Source organism: Blennius ocellaris (assembly GCF_963422515.1).
Source record: "Blennius ocellaris genome assembly, chromosome: 8".
In the NCBI taxonomy this organism is placed as follows: domain Eukaryota; kingdom Metazoa; phylum Chordata; class Actinopteri; order Blenniiformes; family Blenniidae; genus Blennius; species Blennius ocellaris.
The window spans coordinates 3,027,616-3,050,005 of record NC_137657.1 but is presented as its reverse complement, the minus strand read 5'-3'; the positions used below and the strand labels follow the sequence as shown (position 1 = coordinate 3,050,005).

The 22,390-nt window shown below is 44.6% G+C and overlaps 2 protein-coding genes across 6 annotated transcripts; both read left to right on the top strand.

Annotated features, from left to right (window-relative positions):
* The first annotated feature begins 1,254 nt into the window (after nucleotides 1–1,254).
* Nucleotides 1,255–11,762, top strand: LOC308133555 (14-3-3-like protein 2). 4 transcript variants are annotated; one of them, XM_080500978.1, is made up of 7 exons: nucleotides 1,283–1,325; nucleotides 2,605–2,653; nucleotides 5,175–5,478; nucleotides 6,754–6,877; nucleotides 9,074–9,237; nucleotides 9,350–9,445; nucleotides 10,844–11,762. In XM_080500978.1, the coding sequence occupies exons 3-7, from the start codon at nucleotides 5,182–5,184 to the stop codon at nucleotides 10,892–10,894; spliced, it is 732 nt and encodes a 243-aa protein (XP_080357104.1). In that variant the 5' UTR covers nucleotides 1,283–1,325; nucleotides 2,605–2,653; nucleotides 5,175–5,181; the 3' UTR covers nucleotides 10,895–11,762. The 4 variants fall into 4 exon arrangements, with proteins under 4 accessions (XP_080357103.1, XP_080357105.1, XP_080357104.1 ...); XM_080500976.1 differs by having other exon boundaries at nucleotides 1,302–1,325; nucleotides 5,180–5,478; XM_080500977.1 differs by lacking the exon at nucleotides 2,605–2,653 and having other exon boundaries at nucleotides 1,255–1,325.
* Nucleotides 11,763–13,812: 2,050 nt separating this feature from the next.
* Nucleotides 13,813–22,390, top strand: LOC308133583 (polyadenylate-binding protein 1A-like). 2 transcript variants are annotated; one of them, XM_080501032.1, is made up of 15 exons: nucleotides 13,813–14,578; nucleotides 15,754–15,947; nucleotides 16,099–16,214; nucleotides 16,847–16,977; nucleotides 17,084–17,178; nucleotides 17,276–17,413; nucleotides 17,633–17,728; nucleotides 20,142–20,414; nucleotides 20,539–20,629; nucleotides 20,709–20,831; nucleotides 20,915–21,057; nucleotides 21,411–21,495; nucleotides 21,611–21,741; nucleotides 21,853–21,943; nucleotides 22,030–22,390. In XM_080501032.1, exons 1-14 carry the CDS (start codon nucleotides 14,386–14,388, stop codon nucleotides 21,940–21,942), a joined length of 1,899 nt encoding a protein of 632 aa, XP_080357158.1. In that variant the 5' UTR covers nucleotides 13,813–14,385; the 3' UTR covers nucleotide 21,943; nucleotides 22,030–22,390. The 2 variants fall into 2 exon arrangements, with proteins under 2 accessions (XP_080357158.1, XP_080357157.1); XM_080501031.1 differs by having other exon boundaries at nucleotides 16,847–16,986.

Sequence of the window (22,390 nt, the reverse complement as noted above, 5' to 3'; positions counted from 1 at the left end):
TTGTGTTTGCTGATGATATGAACCTTATCAGAGAAGCCTATGATGCATTTATGGTTCCAAACTGATGATTAAAAAGTGACTCAGACCATATAGTATAAACCCACTATTAGGTAAGTAACTATACTTTTACATTTCTTCCAATTTCATACAAATGTTCAATAATGAGTCACAATCATCAAATATAGATGATTAGAAAATTGCTATTTTTCTTTAATTACTGTCATTTCTTGTCCCATCCATCAATCTATCTACTGAATCTAGAGCAGGGGTGGGGGTGGACACTCTTGGTTCTTAAGGGCCCATTCCTGCACAGTTTCAATGTGGCCTCACTTTACACACCTGATAAGAATGATTGGTGCATTATCAGACTTTCTGCAGAGCTTCAGCATGATACATTCACTGTACAACATGGCTATATTGACAGGCTATCACATTACAAACCAGAGGCAAGCAAAGAGTATCACACACACACTCACGCTCACAGTTTTAGAATCACAAATTATCCTCATAAGCATAGACCGAATAACCTCGCCTCCTGCAGACACACACACACACACACACACACACACACACACACACACACACACACACACACACACACACACACACACACACACACACACGCACGCACACAGGGAGAACATGAATTCATCCAGCCATCTTCTTTACTGGTTTTAGTAATGGGGCCCTGGAGCCAATCCCGGCAAACACACAATTACAGACAACCAATCACACTCACATTTAGGCCGTTTTCCCACACCCATACTTCTCCATGCTTGTGTTCTCGTGTACCCATGAAAGGTCATCGATGGGAGACCAAGTAATGTCTTCTGCTTTAAACTTTTCAAAGATTTTTACACTGGCTTCACAGAGAAAGGGGTCATAATGTGGCTGCCTGCCATTAGGTTTTGCCCTAATGGCAGGCAGCCAGGGTATTAATAAAGTATGATTAGTTGGCTAATTTAGTATATAGGGTAAAACAAAATGTTGAATTAATTTGGCATTAAGTGATGGAGTCTGTGCTTTTCTGGTAAGTTTAATTCCTCCCAACGAATTTCAATATATGTATGAGAGGCACACAGGAATGTGTATATAACATTAATTTAGATTTACCTTTCAATCTTATATCTGGTAATTCATTGTAACTTCAGAGGGCTATGAACTCGTCTTGCCCATGAACGACATCTCCCATGCTTCCCCTCGGCACCGTTGCCTTGGTTACCTTTGACGTCATCCACTGCCTTCGATTGGAAGGAAACCCCGTGGACTGAGTTCAGTCGGAGAGTCAGCTGTAGTTTGGAACGCCGACGTCTGCAAGTACACAGGTAGGGAATGACTTTAATCTTTAAAAAAAAAAAAAACAATCTCGTCTTAACTGAGGACAGTCTGCTGTAAGTGCTAGATGGCTACAAGGATTCCAGTTCTATGTCCTCATTGACTACGTGCGTCTCGGGGCGACGCTCCACTATGAAGAACAATAGCCTAGCTTAGCTAGGACGTGGGATCCGTCTAATGGCTGGGTTCAGCGGGGCACATCAGACAGAGAAGGCGTGTCAGTGCGGAAGGTTTGGCGCTCTGAAACGATCCTCCACGCTCTCCTCCAATCTTAAATCTAATTAAAATTGATTCCTGAAGTAAGCCTGTGTTTTAGCGGTTATCTTAAACATTTATGTTGCAGACGTGGTCGTTTTGTAAATGATTAAAGGAACACCTGGTGACACGATTTATTCACGTTTTGGGTCCTGAAGTCGCACTCGCATTGCAATCATGTTATATAAAAGTTCGCTATTAATTAGTTCTTTTCTTCTGGTTTTCAATCCACAATTGATAGAAAACGGCGTATGATTGCCACCAGGCGGAGAGCGAACCAATTAAGACGCGCACCTTTTTTTTTTATTTATTTAAAAGGGCCAATCGAGCATGACTATTCCTTAATTTGAGATAATTACAGAATGAAAACCTTTATTCTTTACACAGTATTCACCTGATGCGTATGAAGGCTTACATAACCGCCTGTCCATTCGTCCCCACCTTTCTCTTGGTGCGCTTGTCTTTCAGGAAATAGTCGGCACCATGTTGGAAAGGGGCGATCAGCTTTAGATTCTTTTTTAATGGAGTTAAAAGATCTGGTTTCTAATCTTAATTTGTAATTGTGGATTGTGTGCTTTTTTTTTTTTTGTCCGTGTGTTTAATAAAAACCGAGTGAGGTCGTAAGTGGCAGTTCGCCACGTTCAGCCGCGCCTTGCTGCTGCGCTCACGCTGCTTCCGCTTGTTGTGCAAACCACAGGTAGACAGAAGGGTGTGGTGAGTCTCTCTTTCTCTGCCTCTCTCCGTTTCGCTCTCGCTCGCTCTCTCTCTCTCTCTCCACCCCGCAGGCGTCTCTTCTCTCTCTCTAGATCAGGTTCTTCCTGCAGGTCTCTTCTGCGACTGAAGCGCGAGATTCTTTCCGCACGTTAACATCAGACTGAAACCATGCATCTTGAAAAGCTTGCACAACTGCATGCGTGCTGGAAACCACGTGGAGCTCCGGTGGAGACATTTGCATCTATTGGTTGATTCTTCAGGGAATTAGAAATCATCCAATTGCTTGTTTTTCCCCTAAAGACGTTGCCAAGGTGGAAGTTTGGACCGCAGCAACCTCATGTGTGCATGAGTGAGTGATCTCAAACAACTATTTCCTTTTAAAAGGTTCACTGAGAGCAAAACGTGGAAGACCAGACCAGTAAAACTCATTTTAGTTGATTGTGATTTTCATCAAATCTTTTTAGTTGCATCACATTCTGAAAGTGTTCATTTTTCTTAAACCAATGTGAAATTGTCTTTATTTGAAATGAGCCTTGTCACAGTGACTCACCAGACTAGTGTTGTAAAAAGCTTCACATTGAGTCGTTTCTGCAGCCCTCACAATGTCGTTTCTTATACCGTCTCACAGGGATTTCACGCAAATGGTGTTTAATAATCAAAAAGGTAGCTAGCTTTCACTACGGCTCTAGGCGTGATTATGTGTGGTTACCTGACTTAAACAGAGCAAGTCACTGTGGATGGATTACTTTCCGACCACTTTGACACACTGAAGTTATTTTTTTACTTTTTTGTCATCCTGCAGGTTGGAGGTTTGATCCCCCTGCAGTAAAAATCCAAGTTTTTCCAAATTTTTCCGACAGATTAAATGTTTTTTTTTTTTTTTTAAACTTCCAACCTTAAGGTTTTGTAATGCTTTCCTCTTTTACTGCAATAATACTTTGGCTGCCTTCTTTGGTGTGAGCCTTGAAATCTGTCGGAGGGAAAGTGACAAAGCTGCTACACTTTTCTGTGTTGTGACTTTTGGCCTTAAATTAATCGATGGTCACATTCCTGATGTCAAATCTACATAACATCCTCTGAACATTTGTTCTTTGACCAGCTTTATGTACGTGTGTTGACACACACGCCAGTTTTCTGTTTGACATGCATTCAAACACTTTACATTAAAAAAATCAAAGCGTAAAATGTCTCGTGCACTGATGTTTAATTACAATGAAATTCAATTTTTACTTATTCATTCTCCGTTTTAACTTCATTGATTTGTAAAATGAGAGAAATTACTACTTTTTTATTAACGTGACGCATATTGTGGATGGAAAAAGGGGATTGATCTTTCAAAGCCCTCTGGCTGTTTCAATGGGTCGATCAGATGTAGGCTGCAGAAGCAGTGATGGATGTTAGATGTACATAGCCATCCTTTACATAGTGAACTGGGAGGAAGACTAATGCAGTGTCGTCACAGTAAAGTGCCAAACAGTGTCACTGGTCAATTCAAAGCAACAGAAGAACTTTGATTCAAACAAGCGGCTTGTGTTCGGTCCCACATCGCTTCACGTCTCAATCATTTCACCTGCATGGACTTTAATTCCTGCTTCATTCTATATTAAAGCTCTCGGGCAACTCCAACCTCAGTCCTCCAGAGCCCCTGTCCTGCAGGGTTTAGCTCTCTCCCAGTTTCAACACACCTGATTGCAACGAGGGGCTCGTTATTGGGCTTTTTCACAACCCTGGTAATGACGTCATCATTAGATTCAGGAACGCTGAAGCAGGGAGAGACTCAAACATGTGGGACAGGGGCTCTGGAGGACTGGGGTTGGAGACCCCTGATGTAACCGAATGACGAACTTAACTTTTCATGGTCAATAACTTGATTGATTCAGTTCACGTCATTTCCATGAGATTATCACGGTTTTGGGGGAGGAATCACAATTTGATTCCAAAATATCAAATTATTTCCTGAAGTGTTTCTTGTCTGTCAAAAGTTGTGAAGAGGCAAAACTGCAAGCATAACTGCACTGTTGATAATCCTCGACGAGCAGTTGCAATTAGTTCTTCCTGCTCAGCCCGCCGTTCTTTTAGCCTACAATTAGACTTTTTTATTTGTTTTTTGCTGTATATATATTTTGTGTGGCTTTTACTCTGACATTTTCTGTGCTTTGATTGTTTAAATCCAGTAGGAATGGAAGTTTGTCTGTGGCACTTTAGAAGCTTTTTCTTAGGCAGTGACATCTAGTGGTCCAACATGGTATATATCGCTATAGTATATATCGAAAGTGTAAATTATCTGGAAATTTGGGTGTCGGCAAGAATTTTCAAATGAAACCTGTTGGTCATTTTCTAATCACATCAGATAAAATTTTAAACAAGCCGTTGCAGCTGTTGGTGTCAAAACCACAACGCAGTAGGTGCGAGACGGCAATTAGCGCTTAGCCGCAGAGTTCGTGTTGCGCGTGTGTTGCTCATACACAGGGATTAATGTCAAATCAGGCGATTTGCATGAGATTTGTCGGTTTTGTTTTGAATCCGCCTGTTGATTTTGAGTTGGTTTGAAGTGGTGTGCTTGACCACTTATCACGTTGTGAATGTTGACGTACGTCAGCGGCTGTTTTACAGGTGATCATATCATCTCACCAGCAGAGAAAGTGGATGAGGTGTCGTTTGGCATAATGTCTCAGGAACTAAAAAAAAAAAAAAATCTAATGGCCTTTAGTAGCAGTTATTGTTGCAAGAACGAGCAAAGATGGTGTAAATATTTAGAACACCTAAGGATGCAGCTGTTGCTATAATTACAACCGATCTAAGACGGTTAACTCTACAAAGTAATAAAACATTTTCCACCTTTTTTTTTTGTCCCGGTGTCTACCCTCCAGCGTAGCCATGTCTGACGAGAAAGAAAGCATGGTGACTTACGCCAAGTTTGCGGAGCAAACTGAGCGTTACGAGGACATGGCCGAGTACATGAAGAAAACGACGGAAAGCAGTAACGAGCTGTGCAACGAGGAGCGTAACCTGCTGTCGGTAGCCTACAAGAACGTCGTGGGCGCCCGCCGGTCCTCCTGGCGCGTGATTTCCAGCATCGAGCAGAACAACGACGACGAGTCGAAAAAAGAGCTGGCCAAGTTGTACAAGAAAAAAGTCGAGGAGGAGCTGACCAAAATCTGCAACGATGTGCTGGTAAGACCTTTTTGATTTGCCAAATTGAGTGACTTGAGGTGAATCCTTTAGCCGTGGTGGAACTATTCCCTCGTTACTGACATGAGTCCAACTAAACATAGTGGGACCAGTAAGCTGTCGCAGTGAAAGCTGTCCATCAAGCCTGACCTCTAATTCTCTGCATCACGTTTTTAAATGTTCAAATTCTCTCTAAACAAAGAGTCCTGATGTATGCAACATTTGAGTGAAAACACAAATATTTGGCTGCGTTTTGATGTCTGTTCTCACGACGACGGTGTTCAGAGCCACTGAGAACGTAACTTTCTGAAAATGCTCGTACTCAGTTTACATGGTGAGAATGTTGCTACTGCACATGTGCACCACAATGAACAGTTCTTCTGCTCATCCTCAGTAGGTGGACAATAACGACAATGTTTGCCTCCAGAGTGTCATGACTCCCAGTCCATCTTCTCCTGGGACTATAGTGGAGTCACTGTAATAACGATCAACAAGCATATTGTTTCCTACTGCACGTGTGGTTTCATCACAAAAACAACCAACAGCACCCACTAGTGGCCCAGCATGAAAACATTTTCAGTGCTTCTGCCGTTTCCGTGTAAACTACCAGTTTTCAAAACATTGCCATGAGAAAGGGGGAACTTTTCGGAGACAAAAACATGCCATTTCACAAGGGTTGTCAAAATCGACACGTTAACTTGAGTCGTCGCGTAAATTGGGCTCAGGTCTGTCAGCAAATCTGAATTTAGCTTCTCTGCTGCTACTTCACTACTCGAGTCTGCTCTCATGACTTCAGAGTTAAAAGCAACAGAAATGTCCATCACAGTGAAAGACGCGGTCCAGGACCATTGTCTCTTGTTTACCGTGCCTTAGTTGTGGCCGTGTGTCATGGAGCGCTCGCACTATAGCATTCCCATGAGCATGCCCATTCCCATCCCTTGTCTAGGTGACCTCCATCTCCAGCAAAAGCTCATCAGGAGTACCTCTTTCTCTACCCCCACCATCTTTCATTCACACTCCCATCCCTTCTCTTTTCTACCGCCAGTTCCCTCTCTCAACCTTTGCTCCACATTCAAATACTCAGCCCATCTTGTTCTCCTCCCCCATGCTTTTATGTCATGTGCATCCTCCCTCCCTGGGCTTCAAAGCAGCTGCTATGCAGCACAGCTGGGCTGACGGCAGCCAGTTTGTCTCCCTACTTGGTTTAGAGCATTGCTTGCCGATGTTGACCGGAACTCATTGAGAGAACAGCCACTTAGTGTATGTTTCCTACCACAGGAACTCCTGGACAAGCATCTGATTGCCAAGGCCACGACAGCCGAGAGCAAAGTATTTTACCTGAAAATGAAAGGGGATTACTACCGCTACCTGGCTGAGGTGGCTTCAGATGACAAGAAAGCAGGTAAGTGGGTGTCCACAGGATTATCAGTAGATCTTAATCCCACCTTGTGTTGCATCATTCACTTTGTAGTATCTTGACCTACTTTGCGCCGACTAATTATAAGACTGAAGTCAGTCAGGACATGCACAGCTTTGGCCCCGCTTCCGCATTTCAAGTGAAAACTCTACACAAGCCTTCCCCAATTCCAGGCTTGTGGGTCCGGTGTCCTGCAGGTTTTCGCTCTCTCCCAGCTTCAGCACACCTCAAATCTGATGTTGTCATCATCAAGCTTGTGAAAAAGCCAAGTAACCAGGCCCTTATTGTATTCAGGTGTATTACAACTGGGAGAAACCTAAAACATGCAGGGCACCAGGCCTCTAAGGCCCGGAATTGGGGAAGCCTGGTCAAAACAGCCAATTAATTTTTGGATTCAGTTTACTGGATTTGGCAACTGCTTGGAGCCACTGAAAACAACTGCCATGGCAGAACTTTATAAAAATGCTCTTTCTCTGTGGAAATGGGCTAAAATCTTTTGTGAACATGTTTGGGCCCAGAGTATACGGCAGAAGTGCTGCTGCCGTGCATGTACACCACCGCCGTAGTAAATAGTTCTTCTGCACGTGCACAAGTAGGTGGACAATATTGAAATGACCGTTTACTCGCCATTGTTAAAGGTGTACAGGAGGATTTTCCCGAATTTTAGGAAAGAACCGCCCTCTCCACCTTTTGAAAAAATGCACATGCTCAAAGCTCTACCTGCTCCCCAGACGGAACGCCTACTAGAACGTGTGCGAGCCCAGTTCTCCTCGTGCACGCTCTGTTTACAAGTCACAAGTCGGCATCGCTCACACAAGCTCACTTTACAAGAAGAAAACAAACTAATCAACCCTGGAAAGTTACAATCTAGATGTAGATAACTTTTACTGGAAGTGATTTGAAATGGATTTCTCCAAATAGAAGCCAAACTTTCCCTGTGGAGTAGAAACTTTGCGACTGAAGCATCAGTGGGAAGCCCAACCTGGGCTTTCAGCGCCATCGGGTGAAACTATCTCCCAAAAACACTCTGGTCTTGTTTCTCTCTTCCCAAGCCTTTCTCTTCTTCTCATACACTTCCAAGACACTTGTTCTCTTGCGACCCTCTGCCATTTTCAAAGTACCCGGTGAGAACTGCGAGCTAGCTGAAGGCGTAGCTCACCATAGACACCTGAAAGCGCGCATGCACAGAAAGTGAAAACTAATAGATCCACGCTACCTGGGGACGAGCACGTACGACGGCCTGACGTAATATATCACCAGAATGATTGACACTTGGGAGGACCAATAGTCTTGATGATCCACCCGGAAAAAGAAAATCCTCCTGCACACCTTTAATGTTTATAGCGTATTGTTCTCTGCGTACGTGTGGTTTCGTCACCAAAACAAACCACAGCGCCTGACATCGTTTTCAGCGTTTCTGCCTTCTGTAAACAGACATTTTCAAAGTGTTGCCATGCGAACGCGGCACTTTTCTGAAACAAAAACAATGTGTTTCCACTTGAAACATTGACGTGTTAGCTTAGTCTTTATCCGGTTACAATAATGGTGAAGTCGTGTTGTTCCTGCGACGGCTGGTGGTGATTACATCACGACAATAGTAACTGGTGAGCAAGTTGGCAACCCAGAGGTTCAACAATGGACAGTGATTATAGTCGGCTGACATGGCGCCAACACGTTTAGCATTTATGGTCCAGTTTTGGTGGAATGAACGCAATGATTCACCTTCTATTACATTCTGAAATCTTTGTCTGCAGCTGGATAAGTGGGAGGTCACCCATCGCTAGTATTAATGACTCTTAATTTTGATGCTAAGATGAACTGATGTCCGGTTTATTCATTAATTGCTAGCTTTGTGAGTGGTATTGATCTTTTAAGCAAACTCTTGGCCAGAGCTGGGATTATACTGAAGCATGGACCAATGTCCTGATGCTCTGTGATTGACTGCTGCTTTATGTAAAATCACCATCCAGACTTCAGGTTCAGCCTCTGTTACACAGCAGAAAATATCACCTCTTCCTGGTAGATGTAGTTTTTTTTCTCTCGTACCCTAAGATCCACGTGTCCACTGGTTCTTTAGCAGCCAGCTCTTTCGTCTTCCACTCTTGATGATTTACAATATCTGTGTTTTTATATTTCCTTAACAAGTTCCTCTCCTCTTTTACATTATTTCTGTGATTCCAGAGACGGTCGACCATTCGCAGGAGGCCTACCAGGCAGCTTTCGAAATCGCCCGAGACAAAATGCAGCCGACGCACCCGATCCGCCTCGGCCTTGCCCTTAATTTCTCCGTGTTCTACTACGAGATAAAAAATGCCCCCGAAAATGCCTGCCAACTGGCCAAGCAGGCAAGTCCCCATGACATTTAGGGTTTTTTTCTGTCCTAGGATTTGTGAGATATTTTGTCGGTTTGGCTTCTTTTTTTCCCCAGCGTTTAACAATGTGTCACGTGTCCTGCAGGCTTTTGATGACTCCATTTCAGAGCTCGACACACTGAATGAAGACTCGTACAAAGACAGTACACTCATCATGCAGCTATTGAGGGACAACTTGACGGTAAGTCGGAGCTTGTAAGCAACTACTCACTGAAGTGACATTCTTGAATTGGGTCCAGTTTACACGTTTCAAGTACAAACGCTTTGTTTTTGCGTTTTCGTTTCAGAAAGGATTTGCGTTGACACAGCAATGTTTTGAAAATGATGTCCATTTAGACGTTGGTGTTGGGGCCACTCGTGGCACTGTTTGTCTTTGTAATGAATCCACACGCATGCGTGCAGAGAACAATGGGCTCGTTGTTTTACCCTTGCTGCCGTGGAAATAAGAGTTGAAGCATTTTCAAAAAGTTCCTGCTTGCGAGTCAGGCAGTTGTTTTCAGTGGCTGTAAGCACTGTTGTGGTGTAAACGGACTCTCGAAACGCTGCAAAAGATTTCTGATTTCACTTAACCGTGCGTGACCTTAGATGTCTCACATTTTCTTTAGAAATAAGTTTCATAGGTATTTTATCTTAGTCATTTGATCAATTTGGTTTCCACATAATTCTTTATGAAGATTTCATTTGGTCTTAAAAATTCTAGGCTTACTGAAATTTTAGGTTGTTTGGAGCAATCTGAACTTGATCTGAATCAAAACATTTTCACTCCATTGTGAATGTTTATGATCATCAATGTGATGGTACATATATTGAGACTGACTGCAGTAGAGTTAAAAAACAATATTTCTTCTTTGAGAAACATCCCAGCTTATCACGACATAATCCAGAGGAGAGGGTTATATTTAAGGATGTGAATCTGTATCAGTGGGTTATCTATTGATCGTCCAGGAGATGAACGGGATAGAGTGGGTGGAGGGGTGAGGAGCAGTGGGGTGGAGGGGTGAGGAGCAGTGGGGTGGAGGGGTGAGGAGTAGCGGCGGGGTGGAGGGGTGAGGAGTAGCGGAGGGGTGAGGAGCAGCGGCGGGGTGGAGGGGTGAGGAGCAGTGGAGGGGTGAGGAGCAGCGGCGGGGTGGAGGGGTGAGGCGCCGTAGCGGCGGGGTGGAGGGGTGAGGAGCAGCGGCGGGGTGGAGGGGTGAGGAGTAGCGGCGGGGTGGAGGGGTGAGGAGCAGCGGCGGGGTGGAGGGGTGAGGCGGGGTGGAGGGGTGAGGAGCAGCGGCGGGGTGGAGGGGTGAGGCGGGGTGGAGGGGTGAGGAGCAGCGGCGGGGTGGAGGGGTGAGGCGCCGTAGCGGCGGGGTGGAGGGGTGAGGAGTAGCGGCGGGGTGGAGGGGTGAGGAGTAGCGGCGGGGTGGAGGGGTGAGGCGCCGTAGCGGCGGGGTGGAGGGGTGAGGCGCCGTAGCGGCAGGGTGGAGGGGTGAGGAGCAGCGGCGGGGTGGAGGGGTGGAGGGAGGAGTTTCCACCTCTCTGGATGAACGTGTTGAAATGAGCTCATGTCTGCGTTACTGACCCTCCTCTTCCTCCTCAGCTGTGGAACTCTGACATTCAGCAGGATGAAGCAGAACCGCAGCAGAATTGAGCCACGCCCCCTTTCGTTCATCCCCGTCTGTCCAAGCTTATCTTCATCACGGTCACCAACACGACACCACCTCATCATCATTCCACTTCCATCTATTTTAGATTTTTCTGTCTGTCCCCCAGCACTCCTCGTCCTCTATCAGTTCACACTTCTTCTCTTGTAACTGTGGAGGGGAGGAGGGGTACGTTTCTAGAGGGTGTGGCAGGTTGAGTGACCCCGGTTGGGGACCGTTGACCTTTCTTTTTGGGAGCAATAGTGGAGTCGCGTTATTCTGGTGGTGGGTGGGCGGGCGGGCATCGAGACGGGGGAGACAGAAAAGTCAACCTGTTTGTTTCTTGCTTGTCTGAACGGTCCTGTTTGGGAAGTTTCACTGAACAGTGGCGGTCTGACAGGACAGGATGTGTAGCGGAGAGTGCTGGAGATGGAGGATGAAAGATTACATTCCATTTACTCTGTTGCTCAACTTTCTACTCATTATGTTGGTTTTTTTTGTTGTTGGTTTGGGCTTTTTATTTGGGGGGGTGACCTGCTTTTTGTACATGTGTATTAATTACGAGGTATGAAAAACTTTGAAGAACAGAAGAGCACACAACCTTGTATTGTTGCTGTTTTGTACGAGCACAGCAGTAAAAACAATCCCACCTGCTTCTCTAGTTACTGGTTTTTCAAATTACAAATGTATTTGTTTTTGTCTGTCTTTTTAATACTTGCCTGAACTGCATGTTGGGAGGAGGGCGCTTGTGGAGGAGGAAAGTGGTCGTTGGGCTGGTTAGCTTCGTTTGTCTTTTTCATACAGAATACCTGAGCATAACTGTTATTTGGGGGGAAAAAAAACATGTAATTTCATGTAAGTGGAATAAAAAAAAAATATTTAAAGTTTCACTGTCTGTTTTCCTCACATCACCGCTGATTAGTCCCACTGAGGTAGAGGCTGGAGAAGGCAGAAAGAAGACGATCACCCGTGAGCCGCCTTCAACATGATGGAGATTTACTGGAGGAGGAAGTACAGGTTACCTCCTGCACAACACCACACTCCATGTCTGTGATTCAGCAGCGGGTTCAACGACAGAAAGGAGAAGTCTCCGGTGTGAGACACACACACACACTGCTTCGCAGCCACTGCCGGAAGACGAGTGAGAAGGCTTGGAAAGTATTGTGTCTCCTGGGTGTGTCTGCCCTGCCGCTATGACTGGACTGGCAAACGGCACAACCACCGCATAGGAACGACTGACCAGCCGCTGAGTCTGCAGCACCAAGCCCTCCGGTCCACACACTGTCCAGGAAACTTCTGTCTGTGTAGTGGAACTTAAACCCAAATCGTTTGGCTTTAAGCTTGTGATGAAAAACGGGATTGGAGTGTTTCCTGGACATGCTGCAGATTTGTAATTATTGCTCTTTACCACCTCCTCCAGGCCTCTGCAGAGAAGAGCATTGTTACTGCAATAAACAATCTGGGCCGTTTAGTGCGTGGACATTACAAAGAATAGACTCTGCGTCGATCGCTACTAACTATTGGTGCTGGTGAGCCGTGGTGCCGCCATGGTCCAGTCACACGCTCCACTTAGTCATCCTAACCCACTCAGTGTCACCTGTTGGGCAGGAGTAATGATGTCACTGGCTTTAATCAATCGAACTCACTATACTAAACTGACTTTCACCTGGGGTTTTTTGTGCCAATGTCATGCATGTAGGTATGATATTAGACTCATGGTTTGGCATATTTTACTATTCAAAGAGGGATAAACAATAGCATGTTGTGATTTGTGATATATGACGGGTAAGTTTGTAAAACAATACACCTACATATAAACACTAATATATGATGCAGAAGCAGATTGTGCACTACTTGATGTTTAGTTGAAAAATAATATGAAGACATAAACCCATATATAAGATACAACACAACAGACAAGTTCAGTGGCCGCTGGCCAATAGAGGGCGCCTCGCCCCCTGGTGGACGCAAGAAGGATTATTTTAATTTTAAATATAAAATATATATATATTAAAAAACTGTAATACTGTCGAAATGTGGTTATATCAACAAACTAACAATGGCCCCTGAACTGAATTCACTTAATTTTCTACAGATAATCTTCAATTTACGAGAGGATTTCTTGATTCTTGATTGATTCTTTAGTGTGTGTGTGTGTGTGTGTGTGTGTGTGTGTGTGTGTGTGTGTGTGTGTGTGTGTGTGTGTGTGTGTGTGTGTGTGTGTGTGTGTGTGTGTGTGTGTGTATTTTTAAGTGGGTGTATTGGGGATATCTTACTTCTGTTCGAGTGAAAGAATTACATGTGAATATACTGTCTGATTCTAGTGTCCATTTACAGTCATAGCGCCACCTATTGGTAAGAGGAAGTTTAAAAAAACATATGTTCACATTTCATGGCCCCAAACTTAGTGATATCATCCTTGAGATTGGTGGGATATGAAGCACATCAGGACATACTAGTTTGTCTCAGAATACCATAAGATTTAATCTGAAACAATAATGAACCAGCCGAGGTGGAGGTCATTCTGTTAGCTGACACATTACAAATAATCCAGCAGGTCACATCCATGTTTGAGTTCATGCAAAACCTTCCAGACCAGCAGCTTTTAAAACATTACTGTGGAACTTCAACCACACTGCAAACTTAATAATCTTATTTTCATAGCTTAAAGTTATGCAGAAATTCACACTGCTGCACATTTTGAAATTAGAATGGTCAAAGTAGGATAATAACTATGTAGTATGTAGAAAATAAATAAATAGTATGTAGAAAATAAATAGAAAATCAAGCGATCGATTGATCACTACCTGAGTCAAAAAGAAATCTTATAAAATCTCGCGAGACCTGTGACGTCAACTGGCTGTGACCGCGCCGTGGTTTGGACGCGATCTGGAAACAACCTCCTCCGACCTTCCTTTCATTCCCGTAATCTGTCTGCGTAGGGTGTGCTCCGGAGCTAGTCTCGGCACACATTTTATTATTATGAAACAAACCAAAAGCTAGAGAGCACACGCAGACATATTTTTATAAGAAAACTTGAAAAAAAATCGGTGAAGCAGGATTTGATTTGCCAAAAACCCACAGTTAACGGGAAGAAGACGAAAGAAAAAAAAAAAGCCGGAACGTTAGCAAGCTAAAGCTGTCAGCCGTTATTGTTGAAAGCGTGGGCGCTTATCGTTAGCCAGACAAACCCGTCATACACAAGTTTCCTCGTCTTTTCGGAGATAGTAGCTCGCTAGAACATTTGTTTACTACACTGCCTAACTCTCCAGGGCGTTGTACAGCGACTCGCGAAGGATTTATAACTCCAATTTGTTGAAATCCGCCAGCTACATCGGGTAGGCCGCAAGACGACATTTGGCTAAATCTCGGGCTAAGTAGCACACGTTTCGAGCCGGTGGGCATTCTTTCAAGCTGATCATTTGTTTTCGTGGAAGGTTTTCGTCGATATTCTCTGAAAGTCAAAAGTTGTCACGTTGTTCGAGGACACGAGTCTACGATGAACCCAAGCGCACCGAGTTACCCTATGGCCTCCCTGTATGTGGGGGACCTGCACCCGGACGTCACCGAGGCCATGCTCTACGAGAAATTCAGTCCGGCAGGCCCCATCCTTTCCATCAGGGTGTGCAGGGACATGATTACCCGCCGCTCCCTTGGCTATGCCTACGTGAACTTCCAGCAGCCTGCAGATGGTGAGTTCTCCTCGTGATGTGTTGAAGCACCGCGCCTCCTACTGACTCCATTTTGAACACGCACACCTGGTACCGTGTGTGTCGGTCAGCAAGTTGATGTCCAGGTGAAACACCTAGTATCTATTTATGCTCGAACGGCGAATATTTCTACTGTTTTCTGCCACTGAGGCCACTCTGTACAGGCATTGACGCTATTGCAGTGTGACTGTGGTGATAAACGGTGAAAGTCCATTACACTGGATATAACTGGGAACTGAATGACAATCCTCAGTTTGATAAAGTCGTATTCATCATTTCACCTCAGGGTTTCCCTCCACGACAGCACAGCAGATATTGTTTGCTTTTAGCTAGTACTCTTTAATTGAAAGCCATGTAATTGAGTGCTTGATACAGTTGCATTGCTTGGGTTTTAAAGACAGCTGTGGCTTGGTTGGTTCATAGGTTGTCTCACAATTGGAAGGTTGCAGAGTAAATGTCCGATGTCCAACTGTTGCAGCATCCCGAGCAAGACACTGAACCCCACTTTATTCCCAATGGCAATGCTGCTGTTGCAGCAGAAATGCAGTGGTGTTGGATCTATCAAGGAACCTAATGACAATACTCAATCAGTCAATCAACTTTATTTCTATAGCACTTTTTCTACAATGAAGTAATACAAAGTGCTTTAACAGCATTTAAAAACAGTGCAAAGATAAAATGGATGATTGAAAAGCAAATGAACATGTGTTTTGAAACTGTTCATCAGATTTCACCACAGGGTTTCCCTCCACATGCTGTTGAGTTAAATGTTTTTTGCTATTCCGCTTTAGTTGGCTTATCGTAAGTCACAGTCCATCTAATATATTTTCCATGCTTGCATATGATGAGCCACAGTTGCTTTCCTATTACTGTCTTTGCCAGAATACCTTTGCTAATGGTTACTTTTACATTTGACCATTGGTTTGGGAAGATTCCGCAACAACTCCTATGTTATAACAGTTAACCTGAACGAACTTCTGTAACCTTTTATACTACCACCGCCCTACTCTCAGTTCTTCCAAAGAGCAGTGTGAATAGTCTTTCTGACACATGGTCCATTTGGGTGTCTATCATAACGTTTTCAATGTTCATTATGTTTACTGCCACCTCTTGAGGAGCTTTTTTGTTAATAACGTTTCTCTTTGTGGTCTGTGTAGCTGAGCGAGCTCTGGACACAATGAACTTTGATGTGATCAAAGGCCGGCCTCTCCGCATCATGTGGTCTCAGCGTGACCCCTCCTTGAGAAAGAGCGGAGTAGGCAACATCTTCATCAAGAACTTGGACAAATCCATTGATAACAAGGCCCTGTACGACACCTTCTCCGCCTTCGGGAACATCCTGTCCTGCAAGGTGAGCGCGGGAGACTTGTTCCCCCTGTTTGTGCTGTGTGTTGGTGTAGAGCCCTACTTTGCATGACAGCAGTGGAACTTGAGTGGATTGTGTTTGATAACGCATGGTGTTTGAGAAGGTTTTTGACTTCCTAAAATCTTCCTCTTCCAAGGTGGTTTGTGATGAAAATGGCTCAAAGGGTTACGGCTTTGTGCACTTTGAGACCCACGAGGCTGCTGAGCGTGCCATTGAGAAAATGAATGGCATGTTGCTCAATGACAGAAAAGTGTAAGTGTGCTTACTGTTCCTTAACTTATCAACCCGATTGTGAGTTTTTACATCTTATCGGTGTGATTTTTCTTTTTGTGTGTGTAACTGCATCTTGTTTTAAAAATCACCCCCCAGTCTCAGCTGACTCTGCAGTGTGTTTTTTGTATGCATAGTTCAGAAGGTCAAAGTTTAATGAGCAGGGAGTGATCAGTTCAATCCAGGTAGCTTGTATAAAGCCAAGTCAGTATAATTGTTTCAATAAAATGTAGATTAGGAGAAAACAAGCATTGCTGAGAAGAAACACTAAAGAACTTGGAGTTGAACATGCCTCTGAGGTAAACAGCTGCCCTGGCTGGTCAGGGAAAGCGAAGTGAGAAAAGAACCAGACAGAATGATGAATTAGTAACTTTTAACTTGCTGCAAGTTGGGCAGAAACAGAAGTCAGGAGTAACCCTTTGTGCTCCTGCTTTTCCCTCTAGTCCACAACCCAGTACTTCATTCACTTTTACAAGTCTTAAAATGTACCGTGGCACTGCTGAAGATCCACTTCAACGTGGAGAAACAATACATTATCCATGTTGTTACTACAAATCACAGAATGAGGCTTGGGCATGTGATTTTGTGTTTATCAAAGCTGTTTTCTTTCACAGATTTGTTGGACGCTTTAAATCGCGTAAAGAGAGGGAGGCTGAGCTTGGGGCCCGTGCCAGGGAATTCACTAATGTTTACATCAAAAACTTTGGAGAGGACATGGACGATGAGAAACTCAAAGAACTGTTTGGTAAATATGGTAAGATTCAGGTTAAATGTCTGTCATGTTCACAGCGGAGGATATGACAGGAGGGACGAGGCTGTGCTGCGTGTTGAACAACTGCTGTTTCTGACAGGTCCCGCACTCAGTATTCGCGTCATGACTGACGAGAGTGGCAAATCTAAGGGATTTGGCTTTGTCAGCTTCGAGAGACACGAGGACGCACAGAAGGTTAGAGCCACTTCTGAGTGCAACTGAGAGGATAGATTGACTATTGACTGCATGCAGTCTGCTTCAAATCACTACAGACGTGGTTGATTCTTCCCAGGCAGTGGACGACATGAACGGCAAAGAACTGAACGGCCGGCAGGTGTATGTGGGCCGCGCACAGAAGAAGGGGGAGCGGCAGAACGAGCTCAAGCGCAAGTTTGAGCAGATGAAACAGGATCGCATGACCAGATATCAGGTCAGTGGGTTCAACTTGTCTCACTGGGGCAAACAGGAGCAGGACCTTCATCAGGCTGAAGTGTTGAGAACTTCCATTCAAAACCTTCATTTGTGATGAACCGACTCGACCTTGTAAACTCCTCTTAAACCCAGTTTGATAAGTGCAGAGACGTACAGCGGTAAATGGCTGTGTTTTTGGACAATACACTAACTCATCATTTGTCTTTGAATAAATCAGGGGGTCAACCTGTACGTGAAGAACCTGGACGACGGCCTGGATGACGAGCGTCTGCGCAAGGAGTTTTCTCCCTTTGGAACCATAACAAGTGCCAAGGTAAGCACAAGACGAGCAGTGAATTGGAAACTAGTACATTTTTCATTCCAAGGGGGAAAATGGGGTTCGACAATATGACGAGGAATGAGCCGGAAAGAACAAACATTTATCGGCTGTTTACCCAGATACAATCACTTCACCTATTGTCAGGATACTGTCGTGTTCAAATATAAAATATTTTGTGCTTTAGAAGCTATTAAAGAACTCCAGATGTTGCTTCTGTTTGAAGTGTAAATGTTAGTGTTACTACGAGGTGTCAGACTGCTGATGTGGTGGTTCCTTCCAGTGCCTGTTTTCATGAAGCGTCTGTCTTTCAGAGCTCCTGTCTTAGCCCAAAAGTTCCCAGCGAGGAATCACAGCTTAAAAGTGATTCGGGAAGGGTCTCAGTAACTCTCAGCAAGGAGTTGAAAGCCACTTTTATCTTCGTGAGAAGGTGTGGTTGACCCCGTTGTTATGTATGAGATGCAGTCTACTGAAAGCTGTGATTGGTTGTTAGAGAAAGAGAAAAGAGGGCTCTGAGTTATGAATGGAGAGTAAAATTAACCATCAAATATCTTGGGCTTTTTAAAAACTACATGTAAAATACATGTATTTATGTAATCATGAAAATTATTTTATGAAAATCATTGCTCAAAAATTATTGTTGGTTAGGATGTACAGAAATGGCAGCACACCAAGCAGAGACAAAAACAAACATCCCTTTAAAATATAAACTTTTTTTCCATAGTTTCAAAAAAAAAAATGTATGCAGTGCGCAGCGCAACTGATCAAACATACGGAGAACATCTTTCCTTTCTCGAAAGAGAAAGGAAAGATGTTCTAACAGAGGTTTAAACAGACAAGATGACGGAAATAGAAATATTTCCGTCATCTTGTGTGTTTAACCCTCTGGGGCCGGCGGACGCACCGGTGCGTCCTCGTCACATGACTGTTTGAAAAGGCAGTAGTGTGGCAGCACAGCGTCACCTGGTCCAGTGTTTCAATCCGTGTCGAAAGTGCAGATATAAAACTACAAGATCATTTTAAAATGATGTTGATAGGAGATATGAGGAAAACTGTGTCCGTGTTTTTCCGCCACATTTTAGTGCGTCAGGTGCAGAAGACCGGTCAGGAGTGAAAGTGAAAGTAACGGAGTCGTAACAAAACGACACTCGTAATGTGCCAGTATACCTTTCACTCATTGGTTGAGAAGAAGAGCCCGTTTCCATAGTGTGAGGTGTCATTTTGTTTATTCACCCGTGAAAAAGACGGGTTAGGGTTAAGGTTAGAGACGGAGACAGCGAGAGTGAGTTGCGATTTATATCAGAGAAAAAGCGACTTATCACGATTTGACTGTGTAGTGAGTGAGATTAGAATGTTTTTTAGTTTCAAGTGAATTCTTTTTTTTTTTCTATCAAAACAATGAGGCGCCTTATGAACGTCAATCAGGTGCTCAGACTTTTTTTTTTTTTTTTTTGAAGGAGAAGCGCACATCCAGTCTGACACTGAGTATGAGACTGATTCTGATGACAATATTGAAGACCTCAGCTTTGTTTTGGAAGAGGGGAGAGAGGTATCCCCCAGACCAGGAGAGCTGACCACATCCCCCTCCCCATCATTCCAGCTCCACCTCAACAGTCAAAGGCTAAAATGTAAACATTGCCTGCAGGAACACAAGAAAAGGAAAGACACTCCATGAAAATGCCATGTGTGATGTGCCCCATGTGTTGTGTTGGACAGAGTCTGTTTTTTTGAGTGGCACAAATCATTTTTCTTCACCTGACATTATATGTGTGACCTTTTGTAAATAGTTTTACAAAAACGCCTGAGGCAGTGCTTCTATTTCACTGTAAATATCTGTATAGAACTGCTTTTTTCAGTCCTGTTTTGATACATTTTAGTTAATTATAGTTTAGATTTACTTCACAAGTAAACTAAATGATTCGTTGAGCATGTCTAGGAATGTTTTTCCCAAACAAATTTGTAGTTTTATGGTGTTTTTAGATCCACTGTGTTAATGAAGTATGCCAAACTGAAAACAATACTTCAGAGCTGCATTTAGGAGGTTGTCATGAACAAAATGACACCAAAAAAGGCAAGGTTTAAGGATTTTATATCTGAGATATAAAGGAAAAATCAATTGTAGTGAAAGGGTTAAGGAACTCTTAGGCGTCTTTTAGTGGTTTTCCACCTTTGGAGCACTCTTAGGACTTAAGATGCTCTGTGAATTACTTTTATCTTAGTAAGGAAAAATTATAAGAAAAATCTTAATCTTTCAAGGAATTGTAAAAAAAAAAAAAGTTTGGGGGGATGACGTCACTACGAGAGACTTGGCTTTGGGATATTTTGTGAATACGGGCACAGGTCTCAAAACATCTTGTATAAACTTGTCTGACAAGTAGCAGCGCTTGAGTTTAACTGGTGTGCTCCACAGGTGATGATGGAGGGCGGCCGCAGCAAAGGCTTTGGCTTCGTGTGCTTCTCCTCGCCGGAGGAGGCCACCAAGGCTGTGACGGAGATGAACGGCCGCATTGTGGCCACCAAGCCTCTTTATGTGGCACTGGCCCAGCGGAAGGAGGAGCGTCAGGCCCACCTCACCAACCAGTACATGCAGAGGATGGCCACCGTCCGCGCTGTGCCCAACCCGGTCCTCAACCCCTACCAGCCCGCCCCGCCCTCCGGCTACTTCATGGCAGCCATTCCCCAGGTACGGTGGCCGCAGAATGATGTCAAACGTAGCGCTTGAGGATGCACCGGGAGCAACACGTTCATCTCCTTTCGGTCCAACAAAGAGCTGTGGCTCATGGGATGTTTCCCTCCTTTATTTTCAGGCCCAGAACCGCGCTGCGTATTACTCTGCCAACCAGCTTGCCCAGCTCCGTCCCAGCCCCCGCTGGGCCACTCAAGGCGTGCGCCCCCAGCGTAAGTGGTCGTACACATCGTGTGTCTACCTTTGTACCGAGCGGCATCAGTAACACGCTCGTCCTTGTTTTCCATTCAGACTTCCAGAACATGCCCAACACCATGCGCCCATCAGCTCCCCGGCCCCAGACCTTCAACACCATCCGTGCGACCACGGCCACCAACGCACAGGTCCCACGCATGATGGCCTCCCAGCGTATGCGTGAGTGTCTCTTCTCACCCATTTGCCTCTCGTTTACCCAAAACACTTGACAGTCAAGTAACTTGTGTTTTTGGTCCCTTTAGCCACTCAGGCCCTCAGCCAGCGCCCGGCCAGTGCTTCAGCCACCGCCGCCCCGGTGCGCGCCATGCCCCAGTACAAGTACGCCGCTGGCGTACGCAACCCTCAGCAGCACATGGCCTCCCAGCCACAGGTCACCATGCAGCAGGTAAAGAACTGAAGTTTCACCTTGTCACTGTGAGGAAGACACGAGTTCTTCTGTCAGAAATATTTGACTCAGTTTCGATGGGGAAAAAAAATCGTAATTTAAACATTCAGCTTGTGAGTTTCCTTTTCTTTCTGTGTCAGTAATGCAGAAACTTTACAACAAAGGATGAGTGAATGTATGTTTTAAAGCTGAAAATGGTTGAAGAATGGCAACGTCCAACTATCGGGGAAAGAGCAGTGATGTTTTCTTTAAACTCGTGACTGACTAAGAAAATCTTCTTACAATCTGTGGCTCTATATGGTCATCGTCCCGTGCTTTGTCTTTGGACTTACATGTTGGTCTTTCGTCCTCAGCCTGCTGTCCATGTCCAGGGACAGGAGCCCCTGACTGCCTCCATGTTGGCTGCAGCTCCACCTCAGGAACAGAAACAGATGCTCGGTCAGTTCGCCACCCGATCAGAGATAAACAGGCTCATTGTTTTGAGTGGATGGGAGAATTCTTCCTACACAATTCATTGAAAATGGTTGTTGACTTGTTTTTCCTGTCCTGCAAGGCGAGCGTCTGTTCCCTCTGATCCAGAACATGCACCCCAGCCTGGCTGGAAAGATCACCGGCATGCTGCTGGAGATCGACAATTCCGAGCTGCTGCACATGCTGGAGTCGCCGGAGTCGCTGCGCTCAAAGGTCGGTTCATTGGCGCTTCTGCGAGAGACTCCTCCTTACGAACCTGCAGTGCTTTGCGGTGTGGCGTGTTGAGCAGGACGGGCTGTGACCGCTCAGTACTTTGTGTTGCAGGTGGATGAGGCAGTCGCCGTGCTTCAGGCCCACCAGGCCAAAGAGGCCGCCCAGAAGTCCACCACCCCCGCTGGCGTGCCCAGCGTGTAAGGTGAGCTCAATGTTGTGATGGGAGATGAACACGGATGTCACAGTGGAAGAACCGCAGTGTAACGCGTGTCCTCTCTTGTCTTGCAGAGCGTTTTGAAACCTGCTTCACCGATGGAAAAAGAAAAAAAAAAAAACTAAACATTGAAAAAGCTAAAACTCTGAAAACATCGCAAAATGATAAATTATTTCTTAAAAAAAAAAAAAAAAAAAAATTGAATCTGCCGGGTCTATGGATGGTTTGACTAGACCTTGTTCATAAAAAAATCTGTTTAAAAAAAATTGCAAAATAGAGAAAAAAATTGAGATGATAAATTTGAATGCATTCCTCTGTTTTATGTCATTTTATTGTGTCAGTGCTCAGAATGACGGGAGTGTGGAGAGAGCTGAGCGTTCTGATGGGTGATTTGTATCGTAAACTACTGGCTGTAATAAATTGTCATTCAAATAA